Genomic DNA, 19,395 nt, shown 5'->3' with positions numbered 1-19,395 from the left:
GATTGCTACAAAAACAGATGTTTTCTATATACTGCAAATAACCGCTTCCTACATTTATGAACAAGTAAAACACAATTAAAATCATCTTGGATTTTAAGGACGTGGATAGTGTTATATTCTGGTTTATGGGACACTAATAACGGTTTACAGCATCTTTTACTGGACTAACGTTAATGTTTTATTAATGTAAAATCTAAGCGGTGGATACATTAAGGCAGTCTGCATAACGACCATCAAATTCATGTATCTGAAGACAATGGAAGTAAAAAAACAAACTTGTGTTTAAACCTATAAAAATATTACTATATGCATATGTATTATTATTATTATAGGCCTGCTTAGGGGAAAAAATAGACTTCTAAGCTCCGATGAGCCCCTCATATAAGACTTCTAAGGCTCCGATGACGCCCTCACAATGGACTTCTATGACTCCAATGACCCCCTCACAATGGACTTCTATGACTCCAATGACCCCCTCACAATGGACTTCTATGACTCCAATGACCCCCTCACAATGGAATTCTACGACTCCAATGACCCCCTCACAATGGACTTCTATGACTCCAATGTCCCCCTCACAATGGACTTCTATGACTCCAATGACCCCCTCACAATGGACTTCTATGACTCCAATGTCCCCCTCACAATGGACTTCTATGACTCCAATGTCCCCCTCACAATGGACTTCCATGGCTCCAATGACCCCCTCACAATGGACTTCCATGGCTTCAATGACCCCCTCACAATGGACTTCCATGGCTCCAATGATCCCCTCACAATGGACTTCCATGGCTCCAATGACCCCCTCACAATGCACTTCCATGGCTCCAATGACCCCCTCACAATGGACTTCCATGGCTTCAATGACCCCCTCACAATGGACTTCCATGGCTCCAATGACCCCCTCACAATGGACTTCCATGGCTCCAATGACCCCCTCACAATGGACTTCCATGGCTTCAATGACCCCCTCACAATGGACTTCCATGGCTCCAATGACCCCCTCACAATGGACTTCCATGGCTCCAATGACCCCCTCACAATGGACTTCCATGGCTCCAATGACCCCCTCACAATGGACTTCCATGGCTCCAATGACCCCCTCACAATGGACTTCCATGGCTCCAATGACCCCCTCGCAATGGACTTCCATGGCTCCAATGACCCCCTCACAATGGACTTCCATGGCTCCAATGACACCCCAGTTTGGGGAAGGATCAGTCTGTTGGGTTTTTAGTCTTGTCCGTGTCTCTGCTGGGGATAATTTGCCTCACCCCCTGTACCAGTGACATAAAAAGTGGGAGAAAATCTCACTAAATACTGTGAGTGAGGAGAAATCTCCCCTTTGGTAGTTGTCACTGGTACAGGTGACCACACAGGATGACTTCCCATTACCTCTTGCTCTAGTGACAACTACCAATGGTCACAGTTCCCCTTACTCACATCTGTCACCAGGGCAGGAAGCTAGAAGTAATCTCCCTATAAAGAATCTGCACAGCAAAAACAAATAAAAATACCATCTGAAGTCCAGGAAAGCAGTTATGCATACAGATGTAATACATATATGGCAGCAGTTTTACCTGAAAAAAGGCTTTGCATTTCTGTCCATCCAGTCCTGAGATTTGAACCACTCTGCTATATAGCACAGACTTGCCCGGCAGAGGAGGAGACCTGATTTTTATCTGCTTAAATTCAGTAACACAGTTACTTCAGATTTGGTCTCTCCCCCAGCCTGTGATTGGACGTTCAGAGGAGGAGTGGTGTGAGGAGTAAGGTTGTCATCTACTCTGCCCTCTTCTTCTATTTATCTTGTCAGTATAATAAGTTGCTGAACAACTGATTGGCTCCTTGAGCTAGTTCTTCCTCTCCTAGTCTGAGCTCTGTTGTACAGGGACAGCAAGAGGCTGATACCGGGTACAATTCAGGCAGTTACAGACATGTTATTTCTGCCTGGAGCTCAGCTTTAAAAGAAGAAAATATAAAAGTGCCTTTGCATGTGTTCCACTTCAAGGATCTCACTCTATTCTCAACCCTCAAAGAAAAATCACACAACGTGATATCATTTATTAGCACTCACACCTATGGTAGGGATTAAAAGGTTGCTGAAAAGTTCCATATAGAACTGTCATTCATAGCAATCACAATAATATTTCATCCTTCACAGGGTAAGGGACCTCCCCACCTTGGTTCCTCACTGGACCCACCAATATAGGTGACAGGATGAAGGTCGGTCTTATGTACTCCCGGCACACACTGAAGATTAGGATCTGGTGGGCTGGGCCTCTTTATCACGTGATTATTGTGACGGCCAATCGCAGTGATCACAAGCAGCATTAAATAGCTGGCTTACCAGCTTCAGTGTCCAGAGATCAGCTCAACTGCAACTCCGGAACACGAAGGTCCCTCAGCACACAGCTTTAGGTATGCTGCCAAGTTCAAGCAAATTTATGGCTGGCCTATGTCTCCCATGGAAGTTCTGGACAGGAAGTCAGCTTTAGGTTCAGACATGATGCCAGACATACTGAAAAATAGATGGTGGCTTTACCTTTGAAGGTGGCTATAGAACCAATGAGTGAAAATGACAACTTTCGAAACATTGTGACGTTTTCAGGCTCGATACTGTAATCCCACATTTTCATTGACAGTCATAATTATATCATCGGATCCTATGGAAGTTACCATTTCTGGGTTTTAAAGATTACTTACCCCTTTGTCAATTTAGAGCAAAGTAACCGATCTCTTCATAGGGCACCTCCCCCCCCCCCCCGATCCAATGACACCTCCACCGAGCTCCTGGAATGACTCTGTCCCCTTCCCCCGAGGATGCATTGATTCCTAAAAACCACCACCACCCCACACCACCCTACCATCTCCATTCTGCCTAAAAAAGGTCAATGCTGACATTGTTGTAAATCAGGGTTTCTCAACCAGGGTTCCTCCAGGGATTCCTCGAGCAATCTCTGCCTCTCAGATGAGTTATTACTGACACCATTGATCTTTTTAGATATCTGTAAGGGGACAATTCTTTCCAATTACTATAAGGAGGGTTCTTCCTCAACCAGGGTTCCATTGAAGTCTAGGGTTCCTCTAGGGGTTCCTTGAGCAATCTCTGCCTCTCAGATAAGTACCCACTGACACCATCAATCTTTTTAGATATCTGTAAGGGGGAAATTCTTTCCAATGACTATAAGGAGGGTTCTTCCTCAACCAGGGTTCCATTGAAGTCTAGGGTTTCTCTAGGGGTTACTGGGGGTTCCTTGAGCAATCTGTGCCTCTCAGATAAGTACCCACTGACACCATCAATCTTTTTAGATATCTGTAAGGGGGCAATTCTTTCCAATGACCATAAGTATAAGGAGGCTTCTTCCTCAACCAGGGTTCCATTGAAGTCTAGGGTTCCTCTAGGGGTTCCATGAGCAATCTCTGCCTCTCAGATAAGTACCCACTGACACCATCAATCTTTTTAGATATCTGTAAGGGGGCAATTCTTTCCAATGACCATAAGTATAAGGAGGGTTCTTCCTCAACCAGGGTTCCATTGAAGTCTAGGGTTCCTCTAGGGGTTCCATGAGCAACCTCTGCCTCTCAGATAAGTACCCACTGACACCATCGATCTTTTTAGATATCTGTAAGGGGGCAATTCTTTCCAATGACCATAAGTATAAGGAGGGTTCTTCCTCAACCAGGGTTCCATTGAAGTCTAGGGTTCCTCTAGGGCAGTGATGGCGAACCTTGGCACCCCAGATGTTTTGGAACTACATTTCCCATGATGCTCTTGCACTCTGCAGTGTAGTTGAGCATCATGGGAAATGTAGTTCCAAAACATCTGGGGTGCCAAGGTTCGCCATCACTGCTCTAGGGGTTCCTCAAGCAATCTCTGCCTCTCAGATAAGTACCCACTGACACCATCGATCTTTTTAGATATCTGTAAGGGGGTAATTCTTTCCAATGACCATAAGTATAAGGAGGGTTCTTCCTCAACCAGGGTTCCATTGAAGTCTAGGGTTCCTCTAGGGGTTCCTCGAGCAATCTCTGCCTCTCAGATAAGTACCCACTGACACCATCGATCTTTTTAGATATCTCTAAGGGGGTAATTCTTTCCAATGACCATAAGCATAAGGAGGGTTCTTCCTCAACCAGGGTTCCATTGAAGTCTAGCGTTCCTCTAGGGGTTCCTCGAGCAATCTCTGCCTCTCAGATAAGTACCCACTGACACCATCGATCTTTTTAGATATCTGTAAGGAGGTGATTCTGCCTAGTGACCATCACACTAATGCATCATGATTTGTAGATATATTTTTTAGTAGGCGTTCCTCTGTGTTGAAAAGGTTGACAATCTGACGTGGAACTAGCAAGCTGGTCTCGACATGTAGGTGGGGATCCAAAAAAGATGAAGTGATGAAGCTCTACAAACCCTACATTCTTATTGTTGTGTGAACCCCTTCCTTGACACCAAACAAAATAAAAGCCCGATCAACAGGGATCAGTCAGAAAAACACCTTTTTTTGGGGGGGGGGGGGGAGTGCACTCTTTGTCCCCAATAGTAAGATTGCCCCACTCTTTCTGGATGCTCACTGAGTAAGGCGAGAAGAATCCAAGGGGGACACAGAAATGAATGTGGCTGCTGGGGAAAATTCCTCTAACAACCTAGAATGGATGAGAAATGTGGACATGCAGACAGTAATATAAAGAATGAAGGGAAGGGAAAGAGGGTTAACAAGCCCCGGGACTTTAACGGATGTTCAGTAGACGGACAGGATAAAGACACATTAGCATTAATACAATTTTATTGATTTTATTAAACAATTAAAAAACATGAGGAAATTAAATCATCCATGTCAGGGTTATAAGTTCCTCTTGATAGCATACATACAAATGACACCACTCAACATGTTTCGCTTTTGCAGCTTCTTCAGGAGTTTCTGGTAAGGAGTGTTTCTCGTGTTTTTTAATTGTTTAATACAATGTAAATAAAATATACATTTTATTGATGCTAATGTGTCTTTATCCTGTCCGTCTACTGAACACCGTTAAAGTACCGGGGCTTGTTACCTCCTTTTCCCCCTCATTACTTATGTTTATTAAGATGTGGTGTTCTTTCTTTTTTTTTTTTTTTGCCTTGACTTTTCATTACAGAAATATAAAGCTTAAAGCGGGAGTCCACCGGGACTCAACGTTTTTTTTTTTAAAGCCAGCAGCTACAAATACTGCAGCTGCTGACTTTTAAAATAGTGACACTTACCTGCCCAGCACGCCCACGATGTCGGCCCCCGAAGCCGATCTGTAGATCGTATCTCGGGTGCTGCCGCCGCCATCTTGGGTATGGGAATCAGGAAATGGAGCCTTTCGGCTTCATTTCCCGGTTCCCTACTGCGCATGCGCGAGCCGCGCTGCGCAATAAGGATGGTCCCCGCTGCCTCTGGGATCTGTGTGTTTTCCCAGCAGGCAGCGGGGCACTTGCGGGAAGGGGCGGGCACTTGCGGAAAGGGGCGTAATATACGCCCCTTTCCGCAGAGAGCTATCCCGGAAGTGGGTACAGATACCTGTACTGTACAGGTATCTGCACCCCCCTCCCCCCTGAAAGGTGCCAATTGTGGCGCCGGAGGGGGGGATGGTTCCGATGAGCGGAGGTCCACTTTAGGGTGGACCTCCGCTTTAAGTTTAGGCTAATAGGTGAAAAGGAGCACCAAATGAAAAATCCTTAGGAGTCTAAGACAGTCAACAGATTTCGGGGGCCACACAATCCCCTTTCATGAGGGCTGGGTGAAACGGCGTTGAATGAACTCAGCAATACTCCTAAGCAGATTGATCTGCAGACACAGAATGTTATAGACAACAGTCATTGCTGGTATTCACAGCTGAAGTATAAGTAGTCCACCACTACTACTGGAAAACCAGCGCCGTCTTCTATAACACCCTCTGCCTGCAGATCAATCTGTTTAGGAGTATTACGGAGATCATTTAACATTCTGCAAATTCACACAACCCTGATGAAGGGGAATTGTGTGGCTGTCCTTTGCCCCGCTTCTGGTAACCAACTGATTAAAGACTGTGGACCCCTAAGGATTAGACCTCTGGTGCCCCTTTTGACCTATTGCAATTGGATTTCTCAACTTGGGTATTTGCCCTCTCTGGGGGAGGGGGGGGGGGGGGAATCACCAGCTTTGTGATGAGCCACCGAATACAGACCAACTGGACTCAAGTAATGACTTTGTTCACATTTTGATAACCTGTGAAGATCCCCATCCAGGGCACCTCTACTTCATGAGCAGTACAAAGGCCAACAGTGGTCTTGATGCTCCTTATAAGACAAACAGGGTTTTACGGTTCTGTTCCTGACAGAGGTATTTTTCCTCATTTTGGTTCCTATATCACAGTGATGGCGAACCTTGGCACCCCAGATGTTTTGGAACTACATTTCCCATGATGCTCCACTACACTGCAGAGTGGATGAGCATCATGGGAAATGTAGTTCCAAAACATCTGGGGTGCCAAGGTTCGCCATCACTGCTATATCAAAACAGTATGGGGGAATTTCCCCCATAGGAGCAAAGTGACCCCTGAAGATCACAGCACTAGTTACAGGGATTTCATAGCCGAGAGGTCTTCAAGAAACAGCTAGGAGGCATCCAACATTTCCTTGCTCAGAGGAAATAAACGCTGGGAGATATGCCCAAAAAAAAAAGAAAAGGGCTGAACAAGGGACTAGTCTCCAGTATTGCCCGTGGTCTCCCTGCAACTGTTTATCCTGCTTACTGACTTACTCTGCCTTGTTCTATACTATGTTTCTGTGTGGAAGTGGCCATCTTGGCAGAGGCAGGGCTTTACTTCCTCATTTTAGAGCTGCCCCCTTGACTGGTCGGGTGCTGATACAGGAGGAGGAAGTACAGATCCACAGAACGGATGAAGCAGGGAGATCCTTGCAGTGCAGGGGTACTTGGGCACAGCTTTCTCTCCAGCAAGGAGAGCAACGATCAGCACAGAAGTGACATCACCAAATCTCACCACTTAAGGACCCGGCCTTTTTCCGACACTTGTTTACAAGTTGAAATCAGTACTTATTTATTTTTGCTAGAAAATAACTTAGAACCACCCAAACATTAGCTCTTTTTTTTTTTTCCAACAAAGGCCCTAGAGCATGGGTGCTCAACCTGTGGCCCTCCAGCTGTTGCAGAACTACAAGTCCCATGAGGCATTGCAAGCTACTGACAGTTACAAACATGACTCCCAAAGGCAAAGACATGATGGGGACTTGTAGTTTTGCAACAGCTGGAGGGCCACAGGTTGAACACCCATGCCCTAGAGCAGGGATATGCAGTTAGTGGACCTCCAGCTGTTGCAGAACTACAATTCCCATGAGGCATAGCAAGACACTGACGGACACAAGCATGACACCCAGAGGCAGAGGCATGATGGGGACTTGTAGTTTTGCAACAGCTGGAGGGCCACAGGTTAAACACCCATGCCCTAGACCAGGGATATGTAATTAGCGGACCTCCAGCTGTTGCAGAACTACAATTCCCATGAGGCATAGCAAGACTCTGACGGCCACAAGCATGACACCCAGAGACAGAGGCATGATGGGACTTGTAGTTTTGCAACAGCTGGGAGGTCCACTAATTGCAAATCCCTGCCCTAGAGAATAAAATGACGGTCATTGCATATTTTTATGTCACATGGTATTTGTGCAACGGTTTTTCAAACACAATTTCTTTTGGGGGGGAAAAAATACACTTTATTGAAAAAAAAAAATCAATAAAAAATAAAAATCATAATATATAGTCCTTTTTTTTTTTGTATAATATGAAAGATGACACGCCGAGTAAATAGATACCGAACATGTCATGCACTAAAATTGCTCATGCTCGTGTAATGGCGACAAACTACGGTACTTAAAAATCTCCACAGGCGATGATTAAAAAATTTCCACAGGTTACCAGTTTAGAGTTACAGAGGAGGTCTGGTGCTGGAATTATTGCTCTCGCTCAGACTGTTACGGTGATACCTCACGTGGTGCAAACGCGGTTTACATACGTGGGCCTACGTATGCTTTTACTGCTGTGTTCGAGCATTTTAAACTATTTTTTTTTACTTATTTTTGGTGCTGCAACTAACGATTATTTTCATAATCGATTAGTTGGCCGATTATTGTTTCGATTAATCGGTTAATAACCTTAAAAAAAAAAAAAAAAGTGAGTCAAATTGACGTTCATTTTCAACCACAGTGACGGGAAAATTTGGAAACAATAGAAAACTTCTCGGTCAAAGGAATTTTCAGACAGTGTATGCGGTTTTTGTTTAGAAAATGAAGTGAAAATTTCTAAGAAAATTCTTTCATTCAGCAAATGTACAAAGATTTTTCATCTGAATATTCTCACCTGAAAATTAATCCGTGAGGCCAGCATAAGGCTCGGTACACAACCTATGCAGCTTTTACTTTTCAAAATGTTTCTGCCGTGCTTTTTGCTGTGCTTTTTGATTTTTGCGCACGTGATTTTACTGCAATTTGTGTTTTTTGCATTTTTTTTTTGGGAAGATTAACCACTTACAGACCGGACCATTTAGCTGGTCAAAGACCAGACCACTTTTTGCGATTCGGCACGGCGTTTAACTGACAATTGCGCGGTCGTGCGACGTGGTTCCCAAACAAAATTGACGTCCTTTTTTTCCCACAAATAGAGCTTTCTTTTGGTGGTATTTGATCACCCCTGCGGTTTTTATTTTTTGCGCTATAAACAAAAATAGAGCGACAATTTTGAAAAAAACGCATTATTTTTTACTTTTTGTTATAATAAATACCCCCCAAAAATATATATAAAAAAACATTTTTTTCCCTCAGTTTAGGCCGATACGTATTCTTCTACATATTTTTGGTAAAAAAAAAAAACGCAATAAGCGATTATTGATTGGTTTGCGCAAAAGTTATAGCATTTACAAAATAGGAATAGTTTTATAGCATTTTTATTATTTTTTTTTTACTAGTAATGGCGGCGATCAGCGATTTTTATTGTGATTGCGACATTGTGGGGGACACATCGGACATTTTTGAAACATTTTTGGGACCATTGTCATTTATACAGCGATCAGTGCTATATAAATGCAGCGATTTCTGTGTAAATGACACTGGCAGTGAAGGGGTTAACCAGGGGGTGGCAGTGTAGGGGTTAAGTGTTCCTAGGGGTGTGTTACTGTGGGGGGGGGGGGGGGCTGGGCTTTCATTTAGTGAACACTGATCTCTGCTCCAATCACATGGAGCAGAGATCAGCGTCACGAGTTGCTAGGCAGAATGGAGAAATGCTGTTTACACGGCATTTCCTCCATTCAGCCGTCCCGTGAGACGATCGCGGGTATGCCCGCGGCGATCGAGTCCACCGGGTCCCGCGACCGGACTCACGGGGGTCCCGGCGGCGCGTTCCCGATGGCAGGGCGGCATTGAATATTGGACGTACATGTACGCCAATATGCCTGCCCGTGCCATTCTGTCGACGTACATCGGCGTGCGCTGGTCGGGAACCGGTTAAAAAACACAAATTGCTGCAAAAAAACGCATTACATTCTTTTCTGCAGCTTCTCCCGTTGAAGTATATCGAACCGAAAAAGCACCATTTTGCGTTAAAAGTCCCTGAAACTTTCCAAATACGCAGCGGCTGGAAAAAAGCACAGATGTGAACGTGTCCCATAAGAAACCATGGAAATGAACTGTAGTGCGTTTCTGCAAAAATCACCAACAAACATATAGATGTGAACCAGGCCTAAGACGTTCAGTAACATACCGTATATACTCGAGTATAAGCCGAGATTTTCAGCCTCTTTTTTGAGGCTGAAAGTGCCCCCCTCGGCTTATACTCGAGTCACCGCCATCTGCCTGCCCGATCAGCGTGTCGAGCAGACAGACGGCGGCCATTCTACTATTCAAAAGCCGCGCCTCCCTGTCTGTGATAGGCGGAACACTCAATTTCCCAGCAGTCAGTGGTCCGCCTATCACGGACATCCGCTCATCCTCATACTACGGACGAGGATGAGAGGATGTCCGTGATAGGCGGAACACAGACTGCTGGGAAATTGAGTGTTCCGCCTATCACAGACGGAGGCGCGGCTTTTGAACAGTGGAATGGCCGCCGCGGCGCCGACGCCGTCTGTCAGACGAGAAGAGCGGCGATCCTGGCATGGCAGAAGCACACAGGCTCGGGACACAGGTAGGCTGGACACACAAGGCTGCACACACAGGGATGGACGGACACACAGGGATGGACGGACACACAGGGATGGACGGACACACAGGGATGGACGGACGGACACACAGGGATGGACGGACGGACACACAGGGATGGACGGACACACAGGGATGGACAGGCATGTCTCACCCTCGGCTTATACACGAGTCAATAAGTTTCCCAGTTTTTTGTGGTAAATTGGGGGCCTCGGCTTATATTCGGGTCGGCCTATACTCGAGTATATACGGTAATGGGGTTAAAAATACTAATATTAGCCGTTTATAGTACAAAAAAATATAGATAATCACTACTGGAAGGGGTTAATTTTTTTTTTTACTGTAGAACAGTGAAAGTAATATTTTACAGTAGTGATTATATTGTTGTACTATAAAGGGCTCATTTTAGTTGTTTTTTTTTAACCCCATTATGTTACTGGCCGATCGATTATGAAAATAGTAATCGATTATGAAATGAATCGTTTAGTTGTCGATTAATCGATTCGTTGTTTCAGCCCTACTTATTTTACTAGATTTTATTTTTTTTTCATTTTTACACTGTCCCTTAAAATAAATGTGATCACTTTTATTGCAATCACAAGGAATGTAAACATCCATTGCAATAATACAGCATGACAGGTCCTCTTTATAGAGAGATCTAAAAGACCCCCAAATCTCTCCTTTACCCTTATAACCTCCATGGCGGGATGATTATTTCAGATTTTAGGTGCTGAAGGCGGTACAATAATTTTGCATGGAAATTTTGGCGTTTTATATTGTAGTCCTGTAATTCTTAAGCCTCATACACACGGTCGGACTTTGTACAAACGTTTCCGTGGACTTTTGTACAAAGGGCGTGGTCCACAAGTTTGTATTGCATACACACGGTCGGACTTTTTGACAACAAACACGAACGTAGTGACGTCACAACGTACTGACGCCACTTCAAAAGAGGACGTTCAATGACTCCAGCGCCACCTTTGGTCAACTTCTGTATTGTAGTCTGATCTTTCGCATTGGTTCTGAGCATGCGTGTTTGTACCTTGTACAAAAGTCCGATGCTTTTGCGTACACACGGTCGGACTTTGCTCCATCGGACTTTTGTTGCCAGAAAGTTTGTCCGAAGGAGCGTACACACGGGTCGGATGTTGCTCCAAAACAGCTAATTTGCATGTTTAGGAATAACTCACTTAAATCTGTCCAAACCAGAGTCTAGATAAACATCCCGGGTGTGATAAAGTTTGAAAAATGAAATCATAAATTATAATATAATAAATAAACTATAAATAAGTTATACCAAATAATAATAATATAACAATAATAAAAAAAAATATTCAATAATGTAATCAAATCAAAAACACTGAAATTTGCTCATTTGCAGAATTGTCGCTGTCGTTACTTTTCAGTATTTGATGACGGATCTCCCCACAAAAAGCTCAATTCTGCGAGTGATTACAATTTATTATCGCTGTTTTTTAGCTGGTCTAAAACCATTTTTGATGTAAAGGGACAGTTTTGGTTGCTATGGACAATCTCCAGTTTCCAGGCATAAAGAACAGTTTTTATAATATAAAACTGCATGCAGAGCACTGGGGACAAATGGGATGTGAAATAATTACATATAACAATGTAATGTGTGTTTTACTTTTTGAATTTGGCGCCGTTCTCCGTCCCCGTGCGTCGCACCACTCGCAGAGAATGGAGCCCGGCAATGTGATAGATCGAGTGGAGGACGGGTCGCTCGCACAGTGGGGGGGGACATCGCTGGATCCAGGGGACAAGGTAAGTAACCGCTTTCTGGATCCAGAGATGAGGTCCCGAGTCTGGCTCGGGGGTTACCGCCAATGGTACTAAATTTTGACCCCGAGCCAGACTCGGGAATACCGCCAGGGGGGTTAAAAGCAAAAGGTAAAAGAAAAAAAAGAAAATTTTGCTTTAAGATAAAAAAAAAAAAAAAAAAAAAAAAAAAAAAACACGTTTACATAGCCCAAGAACCAAAAGTGACGTTGCTCCGGTCCTCCAAGGGCATAGAGCCAAGTAGCCATCTTGCCATCGCTTAGAGCCGCACAGTGGTGCCCATCTTGGCGGCACAGTGGTGTAGTGGTTAGCACTCTCGCCTAGCAGTAAAAAGGGTCTCTGGTTCGAATCCCAACCACGACACTACCTGCCTGGAGTTTGCATGTTCTCCCTGTGCCTGCGTGGGTTTCCTCCGGGTACTCCGGTTTCCTCCCACAATCCAAAGACATGCAGGTAGGTTAATTGGCTTCTGTCCAAAAATTGGCCCCTAGTATATGAATGGGGACCTTGGATTGTGGGCTCCTTGAGGATAGGGACCAAGTGAGTGTGCAATGTAAAGGGATGGGGACAATTGTAGACACTCACTCAGGTTGAACTGGATGTACTGGTGTCTTTATTCAACCTTACTATGTAACTATGTAGCTCATCTCTATGGGAAAAAAAAAAACTGATGCTTCTGGATGAATGGTGGGTAATGTAAACTGCAGCCATAACTCCAGCATTTAACGTCAAGATCATGATGTAAATTCCCAGTTCAGCAAGTGGTTAAATCTGAGAGGAGCAGTCGGTGCCTTAGGGTCCGTTCACACAGGGGCAACTCAGATCCGACTTCAAGTCGCTCCCAAGTCACCTCAGGTCGCACAACATGCAGAAATCAATGTAAGTGAATGAGAGCCGTCTTAATGCACACTACTGAAGTCGCTCCGACTTCAGAAAAGGTTCCTGTACTACTTCAATCTGACCTGTAGGCGACTGGTACCCATTGATTTCAATGGAGGTCGCCTACAAGTCGGATCTCCGTCTATACGGAGGCGACTCTCAGAGAATTATCAGCTCTCAAAAGGAGTTCCCCCCATTCTCTGATTGGCCACGGCAAGTCGCCTGGCCTGGGGCGACTTAAAGTAGTGTTGTAAGTCGTGTCCAAGTCACGTCCAAGTTGCCTCCAAAAGTCGTGTTGCCCTTGTGTGAACCGAGCCTTAGATGATCTCACACTGCGGATATACAGCTATAGGAGCGGCACCCTCTCATCCTAGAAAGTATACTGCTATTTCTTCAGGAGGAATCCTAGACAGAATGTTACGTTTTTCTTTGCTTGGACACAATTTGCATCCCTAAATGTTTTCTACAAGATAACAACATTTTCACTTGAGCTTCACTTGAGCCCCCCCCCCCCCCCCCCCCATTTATAAGATCACTGCTGGTAGCGCTTCAATCGATCTCACTGCTAACGAGAATAAAAAAAAAAAAAAAAAAAAACCAAAGCGTGTAGCCAGCAATATGTCAAGAAATCCTCCAACTTTCCGCTCACGGCGCATCCTTTTGTAACGGCATCTGAGGTTTGGCTGTAGTCCGACGCCGACTTGGCAGACCACAAACATTCATGCGAACCAAATTTGCACGTCAAAACATTTAGAATTAGAAGAATAATTCTTCCTACAATCCGCGAGACACAGACAGAATTACATCGAACATGGCGCCCCGTTATCGCAGGTGTGCGAGAGACTCGGGCGGAAGCCTTGCCAACGGGATTCTCACAGAAAAAAAATAAAAAAATAAAAATGAAAAAATGGAGAAGACTTGAAGGCAGTGACCTTTGTAGATGTGGCATGTGGATAAACTCTACAGACAGGAGATGAAGGAAGCAGATGGCGTGTCTCCAGGAGAGGAGCTCATGTTTAATGCACAAAGTGAAGACTTCCAGGTAAGTCCCTTTTATCTCCCCTGCTACGCCACTTAACACCGAGATATGGTAATTGCAAGATACTTTTCCCATGTTAATGAATTTTAATTATCTTTCATTCAGATGATCTGAACGCTCTAATAAAAGATGGGAACATCTGCAGCTGCCTGTATCATCAAGTCAGAGATGGCTCAACTCTAGAAATTTGTAAAATGAATACATTATATTTTCACCGCTTCCTTTAAAAAAAAAAAAAATAATTGTGGCGGCCACATATGTATTGATAATTCAATCGATCATTCCACCTGACTAAACTGATCGTTCCAAGTATATGGCCACCAGGTGGACGGTGAACTTCATAAGTGGACTGCTAAGTCTTCCCGGCCTTTGAATGCTCCACATATAGCAGATACATGAAAAAATAAGTGTCTAATGACACTCTGTACACGTCAAAGACACTTGCTGCCAAAGCAGACTGGGCCCCCCCAAAGAATAAGAACTGGCCGAGATGTTAATAAACTTGCCCCCACCCTCTCCGCATAAGCCCCACCCTGGTGTGGAAAGCCGATCTTCTCCATCACGAGCGAGGAGGAATCTCAGGTCATCCACGACTTGCACTAAACTTCTATGGTGTCAGCGAAGACTGAGACTTCATGCCAGGTGAATATACGGAGGCTGCGCCAAAAGTAATAAAATGTGGGCATAACTTTCTTACATTGTTCAATTTTTACATGTTGGTGCAGTAACTTCCTTTCCGGTAACTCACCCTTCCTCCCCAGTGACACTCTCCGGTAACTCACCCTTCCTCCCCAGTGACCCTCTCCGGTAACTCACCCTTCCTCCCCAGTGACCCTCTCCGGTAACTCACCCTTCCTCCCCAGTGACCCTCTCCGGTAACTCACCCTTCCTCCCCAGTGACCCTCTCCGGTAACTCACCCTTCCTCCCCAGTGACCCTCTCCGGTAACTCACCCTTCCTCCCCAGTGACCCTCTCCTGTAACTCACCCTTCCTCCCCAGTGACCCTCTCCGGTAACTCACCCTTCCTTGCCAGTGACCCTCTCCGGTAACTCACCCTTCCTCCCCAGTGACCCTCTCCGGTAACTCACCCTTCCTCCCCAGTGACCCTCTCCGGTAACTCACCCTTCCTCCCCAGTGACCCTCTCCGGTAACTCACCCTTCCTCCCCAGTGACCCTCTCCGGTAACTCACCCTTCCTCCCCAGTGACCCTCTCCGGTAACTCACCCATCCTCCCCAGTGACCCTCTCCGGTAACTCACCCTTCCTCCCCAGTGACCCTCTCCGGTAACTCACCCTTCCTTGCCAGTGACCCTCTCCGGTAACTCACCCTTCCTCCCCAGTGACCCTCTCCGGTAACTCACCCTTCCTCCCCAGTGACCCTCTCTTCTAGTAACTCACTCTTCCTCCCCAGTGACCCTCTCCTGTAACTCACCCTTCCTCCCCAGTGACCCTCTCCGGTAACTCACCCTTCCTCCCCAGTGACCCTCTCCTGTAACTCACCCTTCCTCCCCAGTGACCCTCTCCGGTTACTCACCCTTCCTCGCCAGTGACCCTCTCCGGTAACTCACCCTTCCTCCCCAGTGACCCTCTCTGGTAACTCACCCTTCCTCCCCAGTGACCCTCTCCGGTAACTCACCCTTCCTCCCCAGTGACCCTCTCTTCTAGTAACTCACTCTTCCTCCCCAGTGACCCTCTCCTGTAACTCACCCTTCCTCCCCAGTGACCCTCTCTTCTAGTAACTCACTCTTCCTCCCCAGTGACCCTCTCCTGTAACTCACCCTTCCACCCCAGTGACCCTCTCTTCAAGTAACTTGCTCCTCCTCCCCAGTGACCCTCTCCAGTAACTCACTCCTCCTCCTCAGTGACCCTCTCCGGTAACACACTCTTCCTCCCCAGTGACCCTCTCCAGTAACTCACTCTTCCTCTCCTGTAACTCACTCTTCCTCTCCTGTGATCCTCTCCCATAACGCTCTAGCTCCTCTCCCATAACGCTCTAGCTCCTCTCCCATAACGCTCTAGCTCCTCTCCCATAACGCTCTAGCTCCTCTCCCATAACGCTCTAGCTCCTCTCCTGTAAGTCTCCTTCACTGCAGATAAATAATAGATTCCAAGCAGAAGCAACATGTCGTTATTGAGTTCTTGATAAAGAAGGGGTGGTGGCTGTCCAGCATCCACAGAAGGCTACATAATGTTTATGGAGATGACATCATTGACAAGAGCAATGTGCATAGATGGATGAAGAAGTTTAAAGAGGAGGAAAGCACACAGTGGGAGACTATGAAAGTTGGACACCCCTCCTTCATCAAGAACTCAATGACAGCCCATTGCTTCTGCTTGGAATCCAATATTTACCTGCAATGAAATAGAAGAGGAGGAGTTACTGTACCAACATGTGACATTTGATACAAGCGAATAAAAAAAAAAAAGTCATGCCCACTTTTGCATTGCGTTTGGTAATTGTGGTTAATGATGGATTCCAAGCAGAAGCAATGCGCCACCATTGAGTTCCTGATGGAGGATGGGGACAGGCTGTCTACAGAATGTTTACAGAGAGTCATCAATGGAAAGACATCGCTCTTGTCAATGGTGTCAACTCCATAAACATTCTGCAGCCGTCTTTGGATGTTGAACAGACTGTGCCCCTTCTTTATCAAGAACACAAGAGCGGCACATTGCTTCTGCTTGGAATCTTTTATCTGCCATGAAATAGAAGAGTTGCTGTACCAACATGTGACATCTGAACAGTCTATGCAAGTGAATAAAAAATAAAAAAAGTCATGCCCACGTTTGCATTACTTTTGGTAATTGGGGTGGATGATGGATTCCAAGCAATGTGCCACCATTGAGTTCCTGATGAAGGAGAGCTGCAGGCTATCCGACATCTACAGAATGTTTACAAAGATGACCCCATTGATAAGAGACCCCCAACAACAAGCCATTGTTCTTCTCAATGCCATCATCTTGGTAAACACATTCTGTAGCCATCTGTGGATGTCGGAGAACCTGGACTCCCTCCGACACCAGCTCAGTAGGGGCATTTTGCTTCAGCTTCAAAGCCATTAATTTACCTGCAAAGATGAAGAAGGGAAGTTACTATAGAGGAAGAGTTCCCTTCACCAACCTTCCACAGTAATGAACACGGCTCATAATTTGAAAGATTGAGGCCGGCTTCACATATGTGCGGGGTTCCAAAGGGGTCCTGTGGGGTTTTTGGGTCTGGTCCAGGTGCGAACCAGAGGCCTAAATCGCTCCGGTGAACAGAAACGCCCCGGACCCCAGGCACGAACCTGTGGACGCACATATGTGAACCTGTCCTTATACCCAAGTGATTGCCTGTGTATGTAGTACGGGGGGGTGGTCCCGACACTTATCAGAACCAAGGTAGACACGCAGATGAGCTGCAGAACGTCTTCAGCATTACAGAACAAGTCCAGGTGACCGTGACCCCCTTCTACTGACTATACATCGGTCCTTTCTAGCCCTAGACTATGCGTCTTCCAACCAAGACCCCTGCAGATTCATACATCATAAGAGCTGAACTCCAGGCAAACAGCTAGATACACAATTGCATATACGGGAGCTGTTAATCCTGGGCACCACTGCCAGACAACACAGACAGATATCTGACCTCCACCACAACAGCACCGCACGTGGTTAAAGCCCCCCCCCCCCCCCCTCCAGAGTGGACGGAGAAGGAAGAGTGGCACCCTGCTCATCGCTCCATGCTCTCTACTGCAGTCAGTATGATCCCTGTCAGCACATGTGCACTGCAAAAAAAAAAAAAAAGAAGCATGACTGGCTCCTGGCGTGTGCAGAGGAGTACAGGAGGCGGAGATATGAACACAGAGTCGGGTACTTACACTTGCTGCGTTGGAGGATACATCGAATTGTTACATAAAATGCCCTAAGCAACTGTTTTATCTGCCTGGAGTTCAGCTTCTATGTACTTTAGTGTATGGTCATGTGACAGGTACTCACTGCTGCAAGGTTACTTACTTGGTGCTGATTGGCTTTGGCCAACTGACGATTGGCAGACTCGACGTTCGAGGAAGCAGTCTCTATATTGGCTTCGATGCTATCTGTAAACCCAGAACACAAGATTAGAGAAGCCCGACATTCCCCCTCTCCCCGATATGTGCCTGCTGTACCATGCACTGCTAGGAGAAAGTCCCCTGTTCTCTGTTTGTGTGTGAAATCCCCGGTGTTTCTGCCAGTCCCACGGCTTTTCTATTTTTTTTTTTTTTTAAATGACCACACTAAGCATGAGAGCACAGCATGGTCAGTTATGTGCCGGGAACCCAATCTCCTCCAATGATCAGACTTGTGCCGACAACCCCCACACACAGCAATTCGCTGAGAAGAGCAGTGTGCTCTCTTCCAGTGATCATACTAGCGCTGTCACTCATCCCCTCCCCCCCACAACCATTCACTGAGATCAGTGTGCTCTCCTCCAATGACCTACTAGCTCTGCCACTCATCCCCTCCCCCCACAACCATTCACTGGGAAGATCAGTGCGCTCTCCTCCAATGATCAGTCTTGTGCTGACCCCCAGCCCCCCCCCCCCCCCCCCAAACAACTATTTAGTGGGAAGACCAGTGTTCTCTCCTCCAATGATCAGAGCTGTGCTGAATCCTCCCCCTCCCCAGCCCTTCACTGGGAAATTCAGTGTTCTGCTGTTTCTCCTCTCCCCAGCTCTTATGCAGCTGGGAACTGAGGGAAAGTAAACACAAAAAAAAGGGGGGGGTGGGGTCTATACACAAAGGTTTTGCCATTCGTTTTTATTTTAAACTGAATGGGTTGTTTGACAAGGTGAGGGATGAACAGTTAGTTTGGGTCAAGCTGGTCCCAATAAGCCATTTCTTTCACCAACCATAATTTTATTGGTCGGTTTATTATAACAGTGAGAGACAGAACAAAAATATCCAGAAAAACGCATTTCAAAAGTTATAAATGGATTTGCATTTTAATGAGTGAAATAAGTATGTGAACCCTCATAAAACTTAGTACTTAGTGGAGAAACCCTGGTTGGCGATTACAGAGGTCAGACGTTTCTTGGAGTTGGCCTCCAGGTTCGCATACATCTCAGGAGGGATTTTGTCCTCTTTGCAGATCCTCTCCAAGTCATTAAGGTTTCCAGGCTGACGTTTGGTGATCTCGAACCTTCAGCTCCCTCCACAGATTTTCTATGGGATTAAAGTCTGGAGACTGTCTAGGCCACTCCAGGACCCTAATGTGCTTCTTCTTGAGCCACTCCTTTGTTGGCTTGGCCGCGTGTTTTGGGTCATTGTCAAGCTGGAAGACCCACCCACGGCACCCATCTGCGGGACCAGGACACCTAGGCAGACTTTGCATTTGACCAGATATATACTGAGAGTTCTAACATTTTTAATAAACTGGCCACTAGATGGCGCCTCCCTTTCTATACAAACACACAGAAGGTGTGGGGGAAATTGCAGTGCGATTTGTGCCC

The 19,395-nt window shown here is 45.9% G+C and overlaps 1 protein-coding gene across 3 annotated transcripts in view; it reads right to left on the bottom strand.

Moving 5' to 3' along the window:
* The window catches only part of TSNARE1 (t-SNARE domain containing 1), a 511,756-nt gene that overhangs the window by 176,892 nt on the left and 315,469 nt on the right, over window positions 1–19,395 (bottom strand). For all 3 annotated transcript variants that reach the window (XR_013277476.1, XM_077490486.1, XM_077490487.1), the window contains one exon: window positions 17,921–18,003. Coding sequence is in view for 2 of the 3 variants with exons in the window: in XM_077490486.1 (XP_077346612.1) it covers window positions 17,921–18,003 (83 nt within the window). In the remaining variant the exon portion in view is untranslated. The remainder of the gene's footprint in view (window positions 1–17,920; window positions 18,004–19,395) is intronic.

Source organism: Lithobates pipiens, unplaced genomic scaffold (assembly GCF_037356315.1).
Source record: "Lithobates pipiens isolate NorthernLeopardFrog02 unplaced genomic scaffold, aLitPip1_a1.2 Scaffold_19, whole genome shotgun sequence".
Classification (NCBI taxonomy): domain Eukaryota; kingdom Metazoa; phylum Chordata; class Amphibia; order Anura; family Ranidae; genus Lithobates; species Lithobates pipiens.
Note: the sequence above shows the minus strand (reverse complement) of the source record. Positions and strands in the feature narration are given on the sequence as shown.